Below are 19,236 nucleotides of genomic sequence, written 5' to 3'. Positions count from 1 at the left end.
TACATTGCAATGGTGTGATGATGAGAAGTATATTGTTGGTCAAGAAGAAATTTAAAAATTTTGAATTTAGAGGGAGAGTTAAAAATAATAATTCAAAATTATTTAAATTGTTTCAAATTTGTGTTGATTAACTTGTTGAATTAGTTTTTGAATAATTATTATGTAATGCAGTGTTTGAAATTCTAATAAACAAATATGGTAATATTTGTATGTGTGTTTTGTTAGATGTACTACATCTATTATAAACAGGCACATAAGTAGTATATATGACATGTGATAATAAAATTATTAGAAAAAATTTAATTTATTTTCTATCAATTTTCATTTCTTTATTAAAATCTAACCCTGACAATCGATCAAGAAAAAAATATAGAAACATTATTCATGAAAATTTTTTATTACAAAATTTTATGCTTGAATACCCGTACATATATATATACAATGATAATTTCTACATCTTATTAATTAATTTTTTTACATCTTTGTTAATTAATTGCCACTAGCTACTCCGTTAAAATTACAGTTATGCCAAGAAAACAAACCTATCATGCTATCCCTAATTTCCACACAGAATTGTATTGATATATTGGGCATCTATTGTTGAATGGGTTTTTACTTTGAACAGGTAGAAGTCCTGGCCTTGTGTTTTTCCTAAAAAACCAATCTTTTTCCCCAAAATTTTCATATAAATATTACCACTATTGTTATAAGTATTACAATTATATCACACTGCTTATAAAATCTTTTCCTTAATTTTACCGGAAGAAATTATTAAATATTTGTCTGGGATAACATTGTTGAATAAGATTATCTCTTTGATTTGAATTAGTCTTTACCTTGTATGTGGGCTAAAATACAATTAATCTTTTCTGAACCTATTTTTTATAATGCCACCACTGTAGTAAATAGAACAATTACATGCATGTACATATGTGTTCTTCAGCTTGTACAAGTTAAGTCTTCGCTTTGTACACGCGGAGAAGTTGACATGCATCTGCGTAAACACTTTCCTTTTATGTTATTTACAGTAGTTGGTATTATATTAACTTTAATTAAGATTAACGAAATTATTATAATATTAAAGCATTAAATTAATAGCATGCAATTCTGTCCCTATATATATATGGATGTTGCTGGTAGCTAGTTTGGTATCTCCTTCTATCTTTCCAAACATACAATGGCACAATATTTTCAGCTGATCATTTCATGCATCTCACTCCTCTTCCTGCTCTTTCTTCTTCCATCCAACTCCGAAAAGCCACTATCTTTCCAATCTCTAAAGCATCTTAAGGGATGCCAAAAAGGAGATCACCTTGAAGGTCTTCATGAGCTAAAACAATATCTTAACAAATTCGGATACCTAAATTATCATTCTTCTAAAGCACACGATGACGACGACGATTTTGATGATTTTCTTGAGGCCGCCATGAAGACGTACCAGGCCAACTATAATCTCAATGTTACAGGAACTCTAGATTCTGAAACATTATCAAAGATGGTGATGCCACGGTGCGGAGTGCCCGACGTAATAAATGGAACTAATAGCATGCAAACAAACAGAAAAGCACATCATCACCGCGGTCGTAAAGAATTCCATACAGTCTCTCATTATAGTTTTTTCCAAGGCTCCCTAAGATGGCCAGCTGGTAAGACTCATCTTACTTACTGGTTCGATCTCGCCACAACCCACCAAGATTCTATACCGCCTTTCGTTAGAGCATTCGACAAATGGGCTTCGAATACACAATATTTTACTTTTTCAGAAACTCAGGATAAAGAAAGCTCTGATATCAAGATTGGTTTTGAAAGCGGTGACCATGGGGATGATAACCCTTTTGATGGTCCGGGAAATGTTCTAGCTCATGCTTTTGCACCAACAGACGGAAGGCTTCATTGTGATTCGGAAGAATCGTGGTCTATAGGAGCTATTCCTAACTATGCTGATTTAGAGACTGTTGCTTTGCATGAAATTGGACACCTTCTTGGACTGGATCATAGCCAGGTTCAAGATGCCATTATGTTCCCAACTATTCCTTTAGGAGCTGTCAAAGATTTACATGCTGATGATGTTCAGGGAATCAAAGCATTATATAACATTTAGACGGGGTTTCGGTTATTCCTCCGATGTCGAGAGCTTTGTGTATCCCTTTTCCATTATTTACTATTGCTTTATTATATAAATTATTGTATTTTTATGTATGTATGTATGTATTTAAGGATGTGTGTTATACATAATTAAAATAAAGAATTTTATGGTTAATATTGTTGGGTTTATTATCTAAACATGTTCCTGGTACTTTTATTTGTTTCCGCATTTGAATAAATTATGTACGTTGTAGAGTCAGACTTGGTAAGTCTGAAATAGTTGCAAGTTTGTGGGAGATAGTGTAGGACGTGCACCTGGGTTTTAAGTAGTAGTTTGTTAGTCAAGCTCTTTTATATTTTCTTCTATGCATGATTTCACTTTAATCCCAATAGAAGTTTTACTCAGGAATCTCTACATTTTATGTCCTATAATAAGTTTAGTCTCTACATCTGGTATCAGAGCTCTCTGTTCTTTCTTCTACCTCACTCACATCTCATTGGCATACAAGATGGCTGAGTCGAGCAAGCACAAGGAAGGGAAGATTGGGTTGAGTTTTTCAATGCTAACAAAGACAAATAATACTGCTTGGGCAATGAAGATGTGGGTATTTATTGGAATCAATCGATCCAAAGGATCCAAAAGGCTGCTGTGGAAGACAAGATCGACAAGCGAGCTTTGGCTATGACTATTAGAGTAATCCATAGAAATTTCTGTTGACGCTTTCGGAACGGAAAACCGCAAAGGATGCCTGGGAGGCAATAAAACGGTGTCACTAGGGGCTACAATGGTCAAACAAGCAAAGGCTCAAACACTTAAATCTGAATTTGTATCTTTAAATATGAAGGACACATATCAACTAGATGATTTCTGCATGAAATTAAATGGTCTGGTTGCGAGAATCAGGGCACTTGGAGAGATTATTGGAGAAGAATACATTATGAAAAAATTGCGAAGGGCGGTGCCTGCCAAATTTCTGCAAATAGCGTCAGCTATCGAGCAATTTGGAAATATTGAAACTATGTCGGTTGAAGAAGTAATAGGCTCGCTAAAAGCTCATGAGGAACGACTATCTAGTTAAGGTGATAGCAAAGAAGAACAACAACTCCTGTTGACCGAGGAGGAATGGTCACGATGTGAGAACAACACTGGAAAGCTCCTGCTTACACGCGAGGAATGGTTGAGAAGGCCGAACAGAGGTGGGTCTCAGGTTGGAAATGACCACCGTGACAAAGATAATTAGGATGGTCGAAGACGAATTGACAGAGGTAAAATAAATTGTTTCAACTATGGAGCCTATGATCATTTTGCTGTTGAATGCAGAAAACGGAGGAGGGACAAAATACAATGTGGAAAAGCCAATCTAACACAAACATATGATGAAAAACCTGCACTCCTAATGGCCATGAATAATGAAGGTACAGACGACATGATTCTCTTATCTGAAGGTGTGTGCAGGCTCGAACACAAAAACTTTGGAGGAGGACATCTGGTATCTAGATAATGGGGCAAGTAACCATATGACTGGGTGCCGTGAAAAATTTCAAACTCTGGATAAAAAAATGAAGGGGCAGGTTAAATTGGCGACGTATCTCTGTTACAAATTGAGGGTAAGGGCACAATAAGAATTGTTTGCAAGAATGGCGAGACACGAGCACTATAGGATGTGTATTATATACCCACATTGAAGAGCAATATTATTAGCCTGGGTCAGCTTTCTGAAGAAGGAAATCGAGTGGTATTGAATGGAGAAAACTTGTGGGTCTATGATAGTTGCGGGAGGCTGGTTATGCACGTAAAACGCTCTCCAAATCGTCTCTACAAAATACGCATTGAAGACACAAAGGAAGTTTGCTTACTTACAAAGGAGGAAGATATGTCATGGTTATGGCATGCACGCCTAGACCACGTCAATTTTAATGCAATGCAGCTGATGTCTAGGAATCAAATGGCACATGGTCTTCCATCCATAAATCAACCAAAAGAGCTTTGCAATGGGTGCCTTATGTCAAAAAAATCCCGCAAGCCTTTTCCCACTCACTCTCATTTTACTTGTAAGCATGCATTAGAATTATTACATGGGGATCTTTGTGGGCCTATTTCACCTTCTACTCCTGCTGGAAATAGATATTTCATGCTATTAGTAGATGATTACACTCGTATAATGTGGATTTACATGATTAAATCTAAAAGTGAGGCATTGAATTATTTTAAGAAGTTCAAGTTACTGGTCGAGAACAACTCTATAAAACAAAGCATTCAGGTGTTCCGTATTGATCGTGGGGGGAGTTTTGCTCCAAAGAGTTTGAAGACTTTTATGAACAAGTAGGCATTTTGAGGCATTATACTGCGCCCTACACACCACAACAAAACGGTGTTGTAGAGCGCCGTAATCGTACCGTGGCAGCAATGACTAGAAGCTTGCTCAAGGAAAGGGGGGTTCCTGCACAGTTCTGGGGCGAGGCTTCTAGACATGCCCTATACATCTTAAATAGGCTCCCAACTTGAGAATTCTCACACATAACTCCGTATCAGGCATGGTGTGGTCGCAAACCATCTGTTGAATTTCTGAAAATCTTTGGTTGCATCTCTTATATGAAAATTCCAGCCATGTTCACTCACAAACTCGATGACAAAAGTAAAATGTTAGTTCACTTTGGACGAGAACCAGGAACTAAGGCGTATCGATTGTACGACCCGGATTCCGGAAGAATTCATGTAAGCAGAGACGTTATATTTAATGAAGGAAAAGGTTGGAACTGGGATAAAGGTGCAAATCAAACCGCTGATAGGTGCACTCAAATCAACGCTTCCCAATTTCAAATTAATTTTGACATTGATACACCAGAAATATATGAGCAACACGCACCAGTTCACACCAAGGTCTGCTTCTTCATATGACGTTACAGAAGACTCTAGTTCTAGTGGTTCCAGCACTGATAGTGAACCAAGACGGATGGGACAACTCTCAGACATTTATAGAGTTACTAAGGAAGTGGAAATCGAGGATGAATTGCTACTATCAAATGTAGATGCACTAATAAATTTTGAACAAGCTGTCAAAACTGAGGCTTGGAGGGATGCGATGAATACAGAAATTACTACTATAAAAAAGAACAAGACATGACAACTTACAAATTTGTCAAAGGGCCATAAAGAAATTGACTTGAAGTGGGTGTTCAAGTTGAAAAAGGATCAAAATGGAGAGGTAATCAAACATAAGGCTCGTTTGGTGGCTAAGGGCTACGTGTAGTGCCATGGTATTGATTATGATGAGGTTTTCACCTCGGTCACAAGATTAGAAACGGTTCGCTTACTTTTGGCATTGGCAGCCAAGAACGAATGAGAAGTACATCACCTTGACGTCAAGTCCGCTTTCCTAAATGGTGTTCTCTCGGAAGAAGTCTATGTTTCTGAACCTAAACGCTACGTGAAGAATGGGGAAGAACATAAAGTTTATAGATTATTCAAGGCCCTATACGGGTTACGACAAACACCCCGGGCTTGGTATTCACAGTTAAACAAGTGTTTGTTGAAGCTTGGTTTCGTGAAATGTCCCTATGAACATGCTGTTTACACATGAAACGAAGGGTCTGAAATCTTGATTGTGGGCGTCTATGTTGATGATCTAATTATCACTGGCACCACTGTTTCTAATATTGTCAAATTCAAGGGGGAGATGAGTCGTGAATTTGATATGACCGATCTTGGAAGATTATCATATTACTTGGGCTTGGAGGTCGAACAAGGCAGTGGTTACATCAAACTTAAACAGACTGCATACGCAACAAAGGTGCTTCAAAAATGCAGGCATGAGTGACTGCAAGGCTGTGACGTATCCTATGGACTTCAACCTGTAGATCGATGCTGATTCAGATGGTGAACTGGTAAATTCAACTCATTACAAGTGCTTGGTTGGAGGGCTACGTTACTTGGTTTACACTCGTTCTAACATAGCATATGTTGTAGGAATAGTCAGTCGCTATATGGAGAAACCCACTATAATACATCTGAATGTCATAAAGAGAATATCTCGGTATATCAAATGTACTATGCAGTACGATTTAGGGTACACAAAGGGATGTGGAAACTATATTCTGTCAGGATTCTCTGATAGTGACTTGGCTGGGTGTGTAGAGGATAGAAAGAGCACGAGTGGGATGGCATTTTATCTTGATAAAAGCTTAATTTCTTGGGTGTCACAGAAGCAGCATTGTGTGGCTCTTTCATCGTGTGAAGCTGAATTTATAGCAACCACTACCGTTGCGTGTCAGGGCATATGGTTGCAACGAGTTCTTGTTTAGATCTCAGATATCAAACCAGGTATGTTGTTATATCTATCGACAATAGGTCTGCGATTGATCTAGAAATGAATCCAGTTTTCCATGGACGTGGTAAGCATATTGACGTGCGATACCATTTTATTCGAGAATGTGTTGAGCAAGGTCTGATCGTAATCAAGCATATCAATACAAGTGAGCAGCGCGCTGATATCTTAACTAAGGCTTTGTCTGCAGCTAAATTTCAAAAAATGAAAAGCTTGCTTGGAGTGAAGAATTTAAAACATGTTTAGACTAAGGGGGAGCATGTTGGGTTTATTATCTAAACATGTTCCTTGTACTTTTATTTGTTTCTGCATTTGAATAAATTATGTACGTTGTAGAGTCAGACTTGGTCTGAAGTAGTTGCAAGTTTGTAGGAGATAGTGTAGGACGTGCACCTGGGTTTTAGGTAGTAGTTTGTTAGTCAGACTCTTTTATATTTTCTTGTATGCACTGATTTCAGTTTAATCCCAATAGAAGTTTTACTCAGAAATCTCTACATTTTGTGTCCTATAATCATTTTAGTCTCCACAAATATATTTTATTATAAGAAACATGCATGGTTCGCACTTAGCAATTTGGAATGACCGGTGAATAGTATCTCGTTATATCATGGTGGGGACTCCCCCTTCAAAATTCAAACCCAAAATTAATCCCTTAACCACATTTCAGAATAGTTATTATTTTACTCCTCGATTCCCCTGTATCATTTCAAATTCGTAGAATTTTGTTTTCGCACACGATCCTAAATGGAGTCGAGAAATCCTCTTTTTATTATTATTACTAGAAATAATTTAATAACAAAATTAAATTTTGAATAATATTTTTAATATAACTGACCATGATAAATTTAATATTTAAAATTTTAATACTAATTTAAAATTTGATATTATTATATTTTTAATAAACAAAAAATAAAATTATTATTAAATTACATCACAATGAGTAAACTTTAAATAAATAGTGGATTAAAAAATTAATATTATTATATGAAGTTAAATATATTTAGTAATATCATTTTCACTTAAAATAGAGTTCGGAGTCGTGATCAGGTTGGGAAGACACTAACTCTGCCCTGGGGAAGATACTAATTACTGGCCTGGCCCATCCTCGAAATATTTATATATTAATTCCCTATCGTTGTTCCATATCCGAAAAATTCCCCGATATCCTGTCTCAAATGGCGCTGATCAGATCGAGATCAAAGTTCATCGAAGAAAGGCATTGAAAATCTTATTCCTAGTATAACTCGTGTACCGTGAATATTCCTCGTATGACTCGAGATATAATACACTACTAGAAAAAGGTCAATAGACATCAGTTTTAGAGTGATGTTTATTTCCTTCAAAACCGATGTTTACGCAGGTGTAGAGAAAAGTAATTTTTTCACATGGGTCCAAAACCGATGTGAAATGTAATCCCATATATCGGTTTCCTTCATTTTTACATCGGTCCAGAACTGTTTAAAAATATCAACCAAGACATCAGCTCCTTGAAAACACTGATGTATAATATGTGCATAGACATCGGTTTTAGACGATGTCTAGTTAATAGACATTTATTGTAAACTGATGTCTAGTTATTTTAAAACTGATGTCTTCGTGGGTCTAGAAAATTATTGTTTTACATCGATTTTTTAGAAAGTTTGTTATTTAAATAGGTATTTTGGATATTGTTTACAGTTATATAAACTATTGTTGAATATTTACATGATCTTGATATACTAAAAAAGTCAAAAATAAAAATTAACCAACACCGTCATATTTAAGTAACCAAAACATTAGTTATCATTACCAAACCAATCCAAAGGATTTTAGTGCACAACAACAAAATCAAAAACATGATTTTCAAAACTTCTATATTATCAAGCCTATTGTAGCTAGTATATACCGAAGCAGGGAACCATATACTCATGCTTGCCTTGAACCACAATCATGTAATGCTCATATATTGGCTTCCCCATCCCATATTTCTTTTGTACATTCTTTAACTACCTTTTCTACTTCTTGTATAAAAAACAGAAAAAAGACATCATAAAATGATCATCTATTGATACTTACGAGTAAAACTCAGAAATAATATCGCTACAAAGAGCATACATAACTGATTTATATTCTTAGACAACAAAATCACAGCTTTACAATAGTTTCAGTAGGAAGAGCAGGATGTTAATTAGGCAATGTTAATTTACTTGGTATAAAGGGGAAACGTCAATGATCGTGGATATGCAACAGTTTTTACATCTGTAACATCACCAGCACTTCGTCTGTGATGTATTGGTTGGCTGTTTGGATTTCTATGAGTATTTCCTGTTTCCTTGAAATTTTGAAAATGCTTAAATTTTTAACCACTCCATCCACACGTGGCTTATACTTTGGTTCCGTCGATATGCATCGAAATGCCAGGTTAGTAGCCTTATGCGCTACATCCAAAGACAATTGTCCCTAAAGATAACCATCAACAATGTATAAGACGACTTTGTGTTTGTTTCCAAGGTAAGGTTTTTCCCACTCCACCAGATTGTGGTCTCCGGGTGTCCTATTCTTGTCAATTATTTTCCATCCAGATATTACCTCGAGAAGAACCACACGAAAACTGTACACGTCACTTCTAGAAGTCAAATGACCTAAAACACATACACACATTTAAAGAAAATAAATGGTCAATCACTATATACGCAAAATCCTACTGTCGGGAAAGAGAGACATAGTTCCACAATCATTTTTATTTATAGCACATATTGTTTTGAGTTGAACTAGAACTATTAAAAGAAAAGGTGTTATACTATCTCAGTTGAGTACTTCTGCTCAAATAATCAAATTAAGCGAGTATGAAAATCCTGAAGGTAATCAAGCTCGATTGAGTACTTCTGCTACTCTATTAGAAACTCCATTTCTTCACCATGAAAATAGGTGAGAATATAAGATTTGGAGAAAAAACTAATTGATTCATTCAAAAAATTATCTTAAAATATAAATGTTCCTGCAATGGTCTATAGAAACATGTGCAAATTTGAAAAATCTAACACGAGGCAGAAGTAAAAAAAAAACAACTTAAGTAAATTTTTTTTTTAAAAAGTAAACTACCATTTATATATAGATTTAATATAAATAAAAGTTTCTAACTTTCTGCACAATCAATATATACAAAAATTGTTTCTAGAACTCCGGATAGGAGAACAAGAAACAAAAATTAAAAACCTGGAAGAGTTAGAGAATCATATCGTATAAGTGGCAAGATATTCAGGGGCTGCATATCCGTAAGTACCCTTAACCCTAGTGGAAACTGTGGCATTTATCACCTGTTGGCCCGTCCTTGGCCAGTCCAAAGTCAGAAAGTTTTGCATTGTAGTCCTGTTATAATTTCAGTAGAAGCTATATGGAAATAAGAACTCACTCCTGAAAAGTTTAGCAATAAAAAGAAAACTCTCTTTTGAATAAATGATTTTCAAAGCTTCCATGAATTCATATACCAAAAGGCGATGTTCATCCTCCAAGCAATATCTAATCAGTTTTACAAGGTGAGGATTATTGCTGGCCCAAATAATTCACTTCTGCCAAAATGACCAACACTTATAAATGACTATCAATAATTCAAGCAACATTAATTCAATCTTATTCATAGAAAAAACTATGATGATATAAAAGTTCAAAGTCTTTTACTTGCTATGTTTATAGAATATCTCCACATGCATGCTTGCTCTCTTATTATGACCAAGGTCTTTTACTTGCTACATCTATAAAATAGCTCCATCAGCTTATCTCGTAATGCATCAACCATCTGAGTAATAAGCAATTCATTTGCATCTGATATCTAATTGTAAAAAGTGTTACCCAAAATCAGATGACACATGACCAGTGATCAAAATAATACAAAATAGAGATTCCCCAGAGATTCGGCTCACTATAGGGGTGATAATTTCGGGTTTTGGGTCGGGTTCGTGTCGGGTTAGATGTACCTGATATTTTTTAGTCTGACCCGAACCCGACCCGACCCGAAACGGGTTCAAACATTGTGACAAGAACCCGACCTGGTAGGTACCCGAGTAACCCGAAATTGACCTGTTTCACCAGAAATAACCCAAAATTTAGAATAAATTAAAAAAATTAATTTACATCATTACAAAACTAAAATGTTATGCGAAATTAATATAAAAAATAGAAATATAATAAATCACAATATTACAAATGATTAATAAAATATAACCTACCATTTATATACATATATATATTATATATATATATTAATTACTTAAATAAACAGGTCGGGTTTGGGTATTTTGAGTCAACCCGAAAATGACCCGATTTTTTTGGGTAAATTTTTACCCAACCCGAACCCGACCCGAAAGTCAAAATCCTCAACCCTAATTCATACTTGTGCGGGTTGGGTTCATTTCTGGTTTCGGGTCGTGTCTGATTTTGCCACCCCTAGCTCACTACGTCTATCATTTCGTATAACCCAATTGGAAGCTTCAGGAAATATAGCTTTCATGATTTTAGTGCACAAAATCATAAATCAAAATTAACCCAATTATGCACTTACGGAGACTTACTCAAACTCATAAATCAAAAGTAAAATATATAAATGTAAAATAAAATTGCACAAAATCAAAATTTGTTGAAATAAATCACATCAAAGCATAAATCATTAATATAAATATATAACAATAAAACACATAAGAAAAAACGGGGTTAGCCTAAGCTCATTTCATTGATTGAAATTGGTCTCAATTGAGTAAAATATTTCACAGCTTTGTCTTGTTTCTCAGTTGGACCAAACTTCATCTCAATTTTCTCATCAAGCTTCTTCCATTCACTTTCAGCTCTAGTTCATCTGCTGCTATCTTGATCAAGTCAATGCTATCCAGAATTGGTGGCTTAGTGAAGGTAATTGTAGGAACAATTACTTTACTGAATTGAATATGCACATCCTTCTCCCCCTCACTATCTTAGGTAAGTGCATCTTTCGCCCTTTTACTGACTGGGACAAGTGCATCTTTCTCCGCCTTTTTGTTAGCATCAAGTTGAACAGGGTTTGAGGTTTGTGCAGCCACCAATTTCTAAAGAAGGAGTGTCTGGTGAACTTGGTTAATCTGGATCAGAGTGATTGAATCTTCCAGTGCTTTTAGTCTAGTATCCAAAGAATCAACCTTGCTACTTAAGTCAGAGTCCTTCCTGAGTTGCCTGTTAATGTCTCCCATTGTGGTGTGAGGAAGGGTAGACTCTATTTTTGCAGTGATGTCCTTCTTGACTTGTGCAATTTCTGTTTTTATTTTTGTCACATCTCGACTCTGTTTTAGAGTTTGAATCTCTTACAATTATAGAGACTCCGGACTTTGAGTAGACTTTTGGTGCTAGCACTTGTGGTTGCTTGAATTGCACTTTGGGTTTCATGAAGTAACTTGAAAAATGTGGTTTGGAGATGTGAGTAATTGCATTTCTTATGCTACATCCATGATGGAATGTCTACATCTCCCCCTATGTCCATGGCTTCTCCTTCATCATCCTCACCATCATCCCCAAAAGAGTCTTCAGAACCAGAAGAGGGATACTCAAAATCATCACCAGCTGTGGAGGGTGTTAGTCCCTTAACAATATAGCAAGAATTACAGAAGGGGGGTTGAATGGAATTCTTTATCTTTTTCTTGAAATAAAAATGTTCAACTCGATTATAGATATATCTGTTTTAATTAGCACAATGCGGAATATAAACTTTAATGAATCAAAACAAGAGTAATTAAAAACAGGAGTCTTTAAAAACTTTCTGGTGGATTTAAACAATTCCACCAGAGATATATATTAATATATCGAGAGAACTGTGTGTGTAGAAATGCTCACAGCTGCTTTTACAAGATAGAACAACTAAGAACACAGGAAATGCTAAAGATAGTGCTTACAAAGATTTCTCTGTGTTTGTTTTTAAGCTAACTTAGTTTTCTTAGTTATTTTATATTTGCTACTCTCTTGGTTTATATATATTACCAAGATTACAAAGTCAAAAGAACTGAATAAATATAAAATCTAACAATCTTGATCTTTGCTGTTTTTCGTCCTCTATGACTAGTTAATAGGCTTCCACAGTGTTTGTATCCAATCTCAACGGCTGTGTGTCAGCTTTCACTGTTCAACTGATGTTTGAATCTTGATATTATCATCCGTCGACTTTCAGATCATCCGTCGATGACTTACTTGATCATCCATCGACTGCTATTTTGAACATCCGTTGAAAGTCATTTGATCATCAGTCGAAGCTTTGTTAAGCATCCGTTGATAGCTATTTTGGCACTTGACTTCATTTCACTTATACAGAATTACAAGACATTGCTTATGTACAGTTAATCAACCTATTCTGCATATCTAGTTAAAGTCAACATGACTTATATGCTACTACAGATTCTATACAAAGGTGCATACAACACTGTAATACAAACTTATCATTTTATAAGCTACTCACTCGATGGATAATAAATTACTCATCCGTCGATACTCAAACTGAGTTATCCGTCGGGACTATAATTCTTAACCATCGAGTGCTACATTATTTCACTAAGTAAAATCTACTTAGATGTTTTGTTTAGGTAATTATCAAGTGCACAACATATTCACAACAATCTCCCCCAATTTATGTCTACTGGAATTGTAGCCATAAATTAAGAGACACTTGATGATAACAAAATATCCTAAACAAATATCTTTAAAGATAAGTAGATAAAACTGAAAGTGCTTCAATTTAAACAAGGTATACAAGGTTTGGCTCACAGTCAATTCAAGATGCTCCTCTAGCCTGAGCAGATTTTTCTAGTTTCTTGAAGGTCTGGATCTTCTTCCAAGCTTTCTGTTGTTTTCTTCAATTTGATTCTGGAGCTGTCTGTGGAATTCTAATTCATCAGATTCTGAGAGATTTAACATTTCTTGCATTTCCAAAAGAGTCTCATTGCTAGAGATACTCAATTGGTCTTCTAGTCTGAAGAATCTTCTCACACCCTTGTCATCCATGAATTCTATCAGCCAGTAGGGCCTTAGATGCACTCTTCTCCCTGCTCCCTGTGTATGGGATGATAAGAGTTTTGGGAAGTACATCTTTGGCTCTAACACTCCTTAGCTCTTCAATCTTCTTCAATACTAATCTTCTTGCTGTTACATTAAACCCAAAGTTTTTCTTGAAGGATGAATAGACTTTGATCAACACAGCTTGGCTTTCTTGAAGTATCCTGTGAAGAGGCCACTGAATCTCCCTTCCTCCTTTGTACTTGAATACCAACCTTTCAGGTAGGTTTCTGTATGCATCAATTGCCCTTACCTCATCCAGCTCCTCCAGATAAAGGTTTAGGTCTGAAAATTCCTTGATGTCACACAAGTACAAGTAGTCTCCCTTGTTGATCTTGGGTTGAGCTTTGACTACTGCCTTGGATTTGAGAGGTGACAACTTCACTTTCTTGACTGCCCTTGATTTTGTCCTTCTTGGCTTGGTGAGAATTGGCAAGTTGAAGTCAGGAATTGGTAATTTATCCCACTCTATTGGCTCATCCTTTGGCACAATAGGCTCTCCATGTATGTTCCTGTAGGGGTCCACCACCCTTATGTCTTCAAATACCACAGAGGGCTTTGATGCTTGAGTTTCAGCTTTAGTGGATTCCATTGGAAATTGATCTTCCAATTCCTTGTTAACAATATCCAACTTTCTTTTTGTTCTTTTAGCCAATTCTTTCTTTCTTGGAGATTTCTTCTGTTCTTCAGTCTTCTTCTTTGATCCAGTAGCTTGAGTTGGTTGAGAGGGAATTTGTTGAGAAGAATTCACAGCCTGTAGCTTGGTCAAGATAGCAAACTGTTCTTTCTTTTGTTTAGACTTCTTTGCATCTAGAGCAGCTTGCTTCTTTTCCTGCTTCAATCTGGCTTTTTCTTCTTCCTTTGCTTGAGCAAATTATGGATGTCCAGCTACCACACAAATTTCCTTCCCATTTCTGAATATCTTTGCAATTCTTTCTCTTGAGGCTGAATCAGCTGGATCTTTGTAGAGAAGAATAGATCTTGACAGAAGCTTCTTTTCATCAGGCTTGGGTGTCTCATACACAGTATCCATAGGGTTCTTCAAAGATGACTTTGGATAGTTTGCCCTTGGTTTAAGAATCATCTCAGCCTTTGTAGTCTTGATGCAGGAAGATTGTCCTTTCTCCAGATAGTTCATGCTCATCTCATTCACATTGATTGGCTTGACAAGAGAGTGATGGATGGCTGAATGATCTGGTTCCTTGACTAATTGAAACTTTTTCTGTATTTCCTCATCAATTTTTTTCCAGTTGATCAGAGTCAACTCTTCTTTATCAGCATCTTTCAAATTTGTTGCTGCTGCATTTATAAGATCTATACCATCTGCAACTGGTGGCTTGGAGATAGTAATTGAAGGTACAATTACTTTGCTGATTTGAACTACAATGTTCTCCCCCTTAGTTGGTCCTTTATCCCCCTTACTTGATTCTCTCTCCCCCTTTTTGTTATCATCAAGTGAAGGAGTTAGGCCTTGTGCTTTAGCCAGTTGCATGAAAAGATTTGTCTGAGTCTGTTGATTTTGAAGAAGTAGGGCCACTGAATTCTCAATAACTTGAACTCTGGACTCCAGCTTGGCTATCTTCTTTTCAGAATCTGATTCTCTTCTCAACCTTTGTAATAAATCATGCATGATACCATATGGCATTAGTGAATCCAGTTTCTCAGAGTTGTATGTCTTCAAGTCAGCTATCTCCTTTTTCAATTCATCCACACTGATATTCTGTGTGGAGTGTTGGATCTTCATTAAGTGCAAGGAGTCTAGATGAGCTTTAAGAACAGCCTTGGTACCTGAATCTGAAACTTCCTAAAGGGCTTGCTGAATAGCTGTTACTTGTCTTACCAAAGACACCTCAAATTGTCCTGGTGTAAAGTCCTTTGCCCATGCCCATTCAGGTAAACTTAAAGCAGAACTTTGGCCTTCAGCTCCCCCTAAGTTCATGCTTCTATTCAAAGAACTATAGTCATCATCATCAGAATTTACTCCAAATTCTTCAGATGGCTCTCCAGCTTGAGGAGGCATCCTGTTGACAGCAGCTTTATATCTTTGAAGAGATTCTGTGGTGTGCACTAAGTGTAAAGTCTGCTCTGCCTCCACATAGCCCTGAGCAGCCAACAATTGATAGGCTGAAACAGGGTGAGTAAAAGTGTCAGCATCCAAGGAAATGTTATCAATTACAGCTTTGTAATGTTGCTGAAATTGTCTTTCCTTTTCAGCATCATCCACAATCATTGACTCACTAGCAATGGCTGGCTCCATCCTTATTGCTCCAGTACCTGCTTTTCTCTCATGTTCTCTCTTTTGTTGCATCAGGGTCTCACCCTGGCTCCCCACCCTCACACCCTCACCTTCACCTACTAAGGTGGGACTCCTCTCACTCACTTTTGCCAATCCTGAATGAATGGATTGCTGAGATTCACTCTTTTTCTCTCCTTTTGCCTGGGAGCAACCCAGCCTCTCACTCAATACACTCTCCTCTCTCAGTCCTAAGAGTGATTGTATTACCACCAAATCTTCTGCACTTGAAATTATTGAAGTTTGAAGTTGTGCAGAGACACTCGACGGATAAATGATATCCGTCGGGTGAGTGGTAAAGCTATCCGACGGATAACTGCTGTTAAGCTTATCTGTCGGGATACAATCACTACTCGACGGATGAGCAATATCCATCGAGAGAGTAGAAATGAATGAGGTGGGAAGAGAAACTATTGTTGACTCTGTGTTGATTGAGGTTATTTGAGGCACATATGTCACAATAGAATCAGAAAGAATTGGCAAGTGAGCCAACAAATCATCTAAAAGATGATGCTCACTTGCACTAGATTTTGGCTTCCCCAACAGAGTTAAAGAAGGGGAATCAGGAATTGAAGTGTTTATCATGTCCACTTCCAGTGAGTTGGTTGGTGAGTATTGTGTTTCAGTGGCTTCTATCAAGAGAAATTTTGGCTGTGACTCCACATTTATTGGAGCCACATCAATCTGAATTTGAGAAGGTGCATGGACTGTGTTTTTAGCACCAGTTTGCACTAAGTGTGTGTCCTGTGCATCCCCAGTTGTTTTGGATTTCTTCTTTCTAGTATAAGTTTGGTGTAGGCTTGTGTCCCTAACCCTCTTGGCCTGTGCTCTTGGATGAGAGCTTTGTTCAATAGCCACATCCTTTTGGGAGGATGCAGCTAGAAGTGAGCTTCTGTCCTTTTTAAGCACTGCAATTTGTTGGGAAACTGCAGTGTGGCTAGGCTGGGATTCACGTATCTCTCCAACCTTATCCTTGGGGTTTCTTTGATGTTCACCCCTTCCCTCACCTATCTTACCCTCCTTCACACTCCCCTCTTTGTGTTTGGTAGACTTTTCAACTGGTACCTTTTGAGAGATACTAGAGGGGGTTTTCTTTGATTTGGATTTAAGAATTGCAGTTGTTTTGGCAGCTTTGGTAGGCAACTGTTTGGTCATTGTCACAGTTGCCATAGCTATGCCTGAAGTCAAAGAAATAGAAGGGATTGGAATAGTTGAGAGTGTAGATGAACTTACCTCACTTACCTGAGCTGACAGCATTACAGGAAAATAGAACATTGGCACATCCTTGTGATGGTTGGCGCTATTCAAATCTGCAATGATTCTTCTCTCTTGAACCCAACATGCTAATTTGTTGGTTGGGTTCTCAAGTACAATCTCTTCACAAAGATGGTTAGCCAAAAGCATAAAAAATCTAGCATAGTAAATATTCTTTCCTCTTTTGGCTAAGTCACCTAGTTTGTAACCTAACTCATACACAACCAGATCACTTAAGTTGTAATATTTGTCTGTAACTAGCATGTATAGCATGTTAAGCATGGAAATATTCACAGAATCAAAATTACTGATTTTTCCAAAAAAGACCTTAGTTACTACATCACACAAGTAACTCCATTCCTTCCTAAGACCTAGTCTTCTAATTTCACTTAGTTTTGCAGTAGGAAGTGCATAATGAATGGAATTTAGCATATTGACAATATCAGTGTCAGTGTGTGGTGCAGTAACATTGTCATCAGGAATCTTGAAACATGCTTTTATGACATCACTATTGATACAGAAAACATTACCTTTGATGGTCAGAGTGATGGTTTTGTCAGTAGAGTTGTAGATTGCTGTTGTCCACATCTCCTCAACAACTTCACAATAAATTGTGGGTGATTCCAGCATAGCAAAACTTAACTTGCAGTTCTTCACGAAGTCCATCATCTTATGATAGTCTTCAGATTGCTGAATCCCCTTATTGACCAAGGCAGTGAAGTTGTTCTTCTCATAGATGAACCCAGTCTGTGACATGATCTTTACTACGGGTGCCATTGTTAGGGAAGAAAAGTTTTGAAGAGAAAGAGGATTTTTGCTTGAGAGAGAATGAAATAAGACAGTTGAATTTGAGAATGATAAAAGAAAATGATTAGAATGAAATAGGCTTTTATACTTTGCTCAAACTCAACGGATAAAAATAATAAAGAGAAATAAATTACCCAATAGAAACTGCCTAAAATTACCGTTTTAAAATAAACTATAAAAATTTCACCCATTATCCGTCGTGTAATGCTTATAAACTGTAAGTATACTCGATGGATAATGTTCAGGGAATTAACGGTTAAGATTTAGACACTCCGACGGATGAGGATGTAATGTTATCCGTCGAGCTTTAAAATATTCTAGAAAAGTAATTGATTTTTATTTACAATTTGTATACCGACGGATGACTCAACCCGATGGATAATGGTCATCCGTCGAGAGACAAATTTTGACTTAGCCAAAATTTCATCCAAGACTAAAAATCAACTAAATTTCTGGCTTCTTTTCAACTTGCAAGAATAATTCAGATAAATTCAAGAGTAATTAAGCATACCTAACTCACTTACCAACCTAGAAAAGGTGGATTCATCCAGTGGCTTGGTAAAAATATCTGCAAGTTGCTTCTCACTTGGAACAAAATGTAACTCTATAGTACCATTCATTACATGTTCCCTTATGAAATGGTACTTGATGTCTATATGCTTTGTCCTTGAATGTTGCACTGGATTTTCAGTGATGGAAATTGCACTTGTGTTGTCACAGAAAATAGGAATCCTTTCAACTTGCAAACCATAGTCTAGCAATTGATTTTTCATCCATAAAATCTATGCACAGCAACTGCCAGCGGCAATATATTCAGCTTCAGCTGTAGAAGTAGAAACTGAATTTTGCTTTTTACTGAACCAGGACACAAGCCTGTCTCCTAGAAATTGACAGGTTCCTGTTGTGCTTTTTCTATCAATTCTGCAACCTGCATAATCTGTATCTGAATAACCAGTTAGATCAAAACCAGAATCTCTAGGATACAAAATGCCAAGGTTTGGTGTTCCTTTGAGATATCTGAAAATTCTTTTAATAGCTATCAAATGAGACTCTCTAGGATCAGCCTAAAATCTAGCACACAAACATGTAGCAAACATTATATCTGGCCTACTGGCTGTTAAGTACAGAAGTGAGCCAACCATGCCTCTATAACTTGAAATATCCACAGACTTTTCAGTAGTGTTTAGTTCAAGCTTAGTTGCAGTGGCCATGGGAGTTTTTGCAGATGTGCAATCCATCAGATCAAACTTCTTTAAAAGATCAAAAATATATTTAGTTTGACTAATGAATATTCCATCACTAACTTGCTTAACTTGTAAACCAAGAAAGTAAGTTAGTTCTCCCATCATACTCATTTCATACTTGCTTTGCATCAGTTTGGCAAACTTTTTACAAAGTTTTTCATCTGTAGAGCCAAAAATAATATCATCT

General features: G+C 36.6%; 1 protein-coding gene across 1 annotated transcript; it reads left to right on the top strand.

Annotated features, from left to right (window-relative positions):
- Positions 1-1,170: 1,170 nt before the first annotated feature.
- LOC141710651 (metalloendoproteinase 3-MMP-like) lies at positions 1,171-2,162 on the top strand. Its single transcript, XM_074513204.1, has one exon. The coding sequence runs from the start codon at positions 1,178-1,180 to the stop codon at positions 2,099-2,101; it is 924 nt and encodes a 307-aa protein (XP_074369305.1). The 5' UTR covers positions 1,171-1,177; the 3' UTR covers positions 2,102-2,162.
- Positions 2,163-19,236: the final 17,074 nt, after the last annotated feature.

Source organism: Apium graveolens, chromosome 3 (genome assembly GCF_009905375.1).
Source record: "Apium graveolens cultivar Ventura chromosome 3, ASM990537v1, whole genome shotgun sequence".
Taxonomy (NCBI): domain Eukaryota; kingdom Viridiplantae; phylum Streptophyta; class Magnoliopsida; order Apiales; family Apiaceae; genus Apium; species Apium graveolens.
The sequence above is the reverse complement of the archived record's forward strand: the minus strand, read 5'-3'. Positions and strand labels throughout refer to the sequence as shown.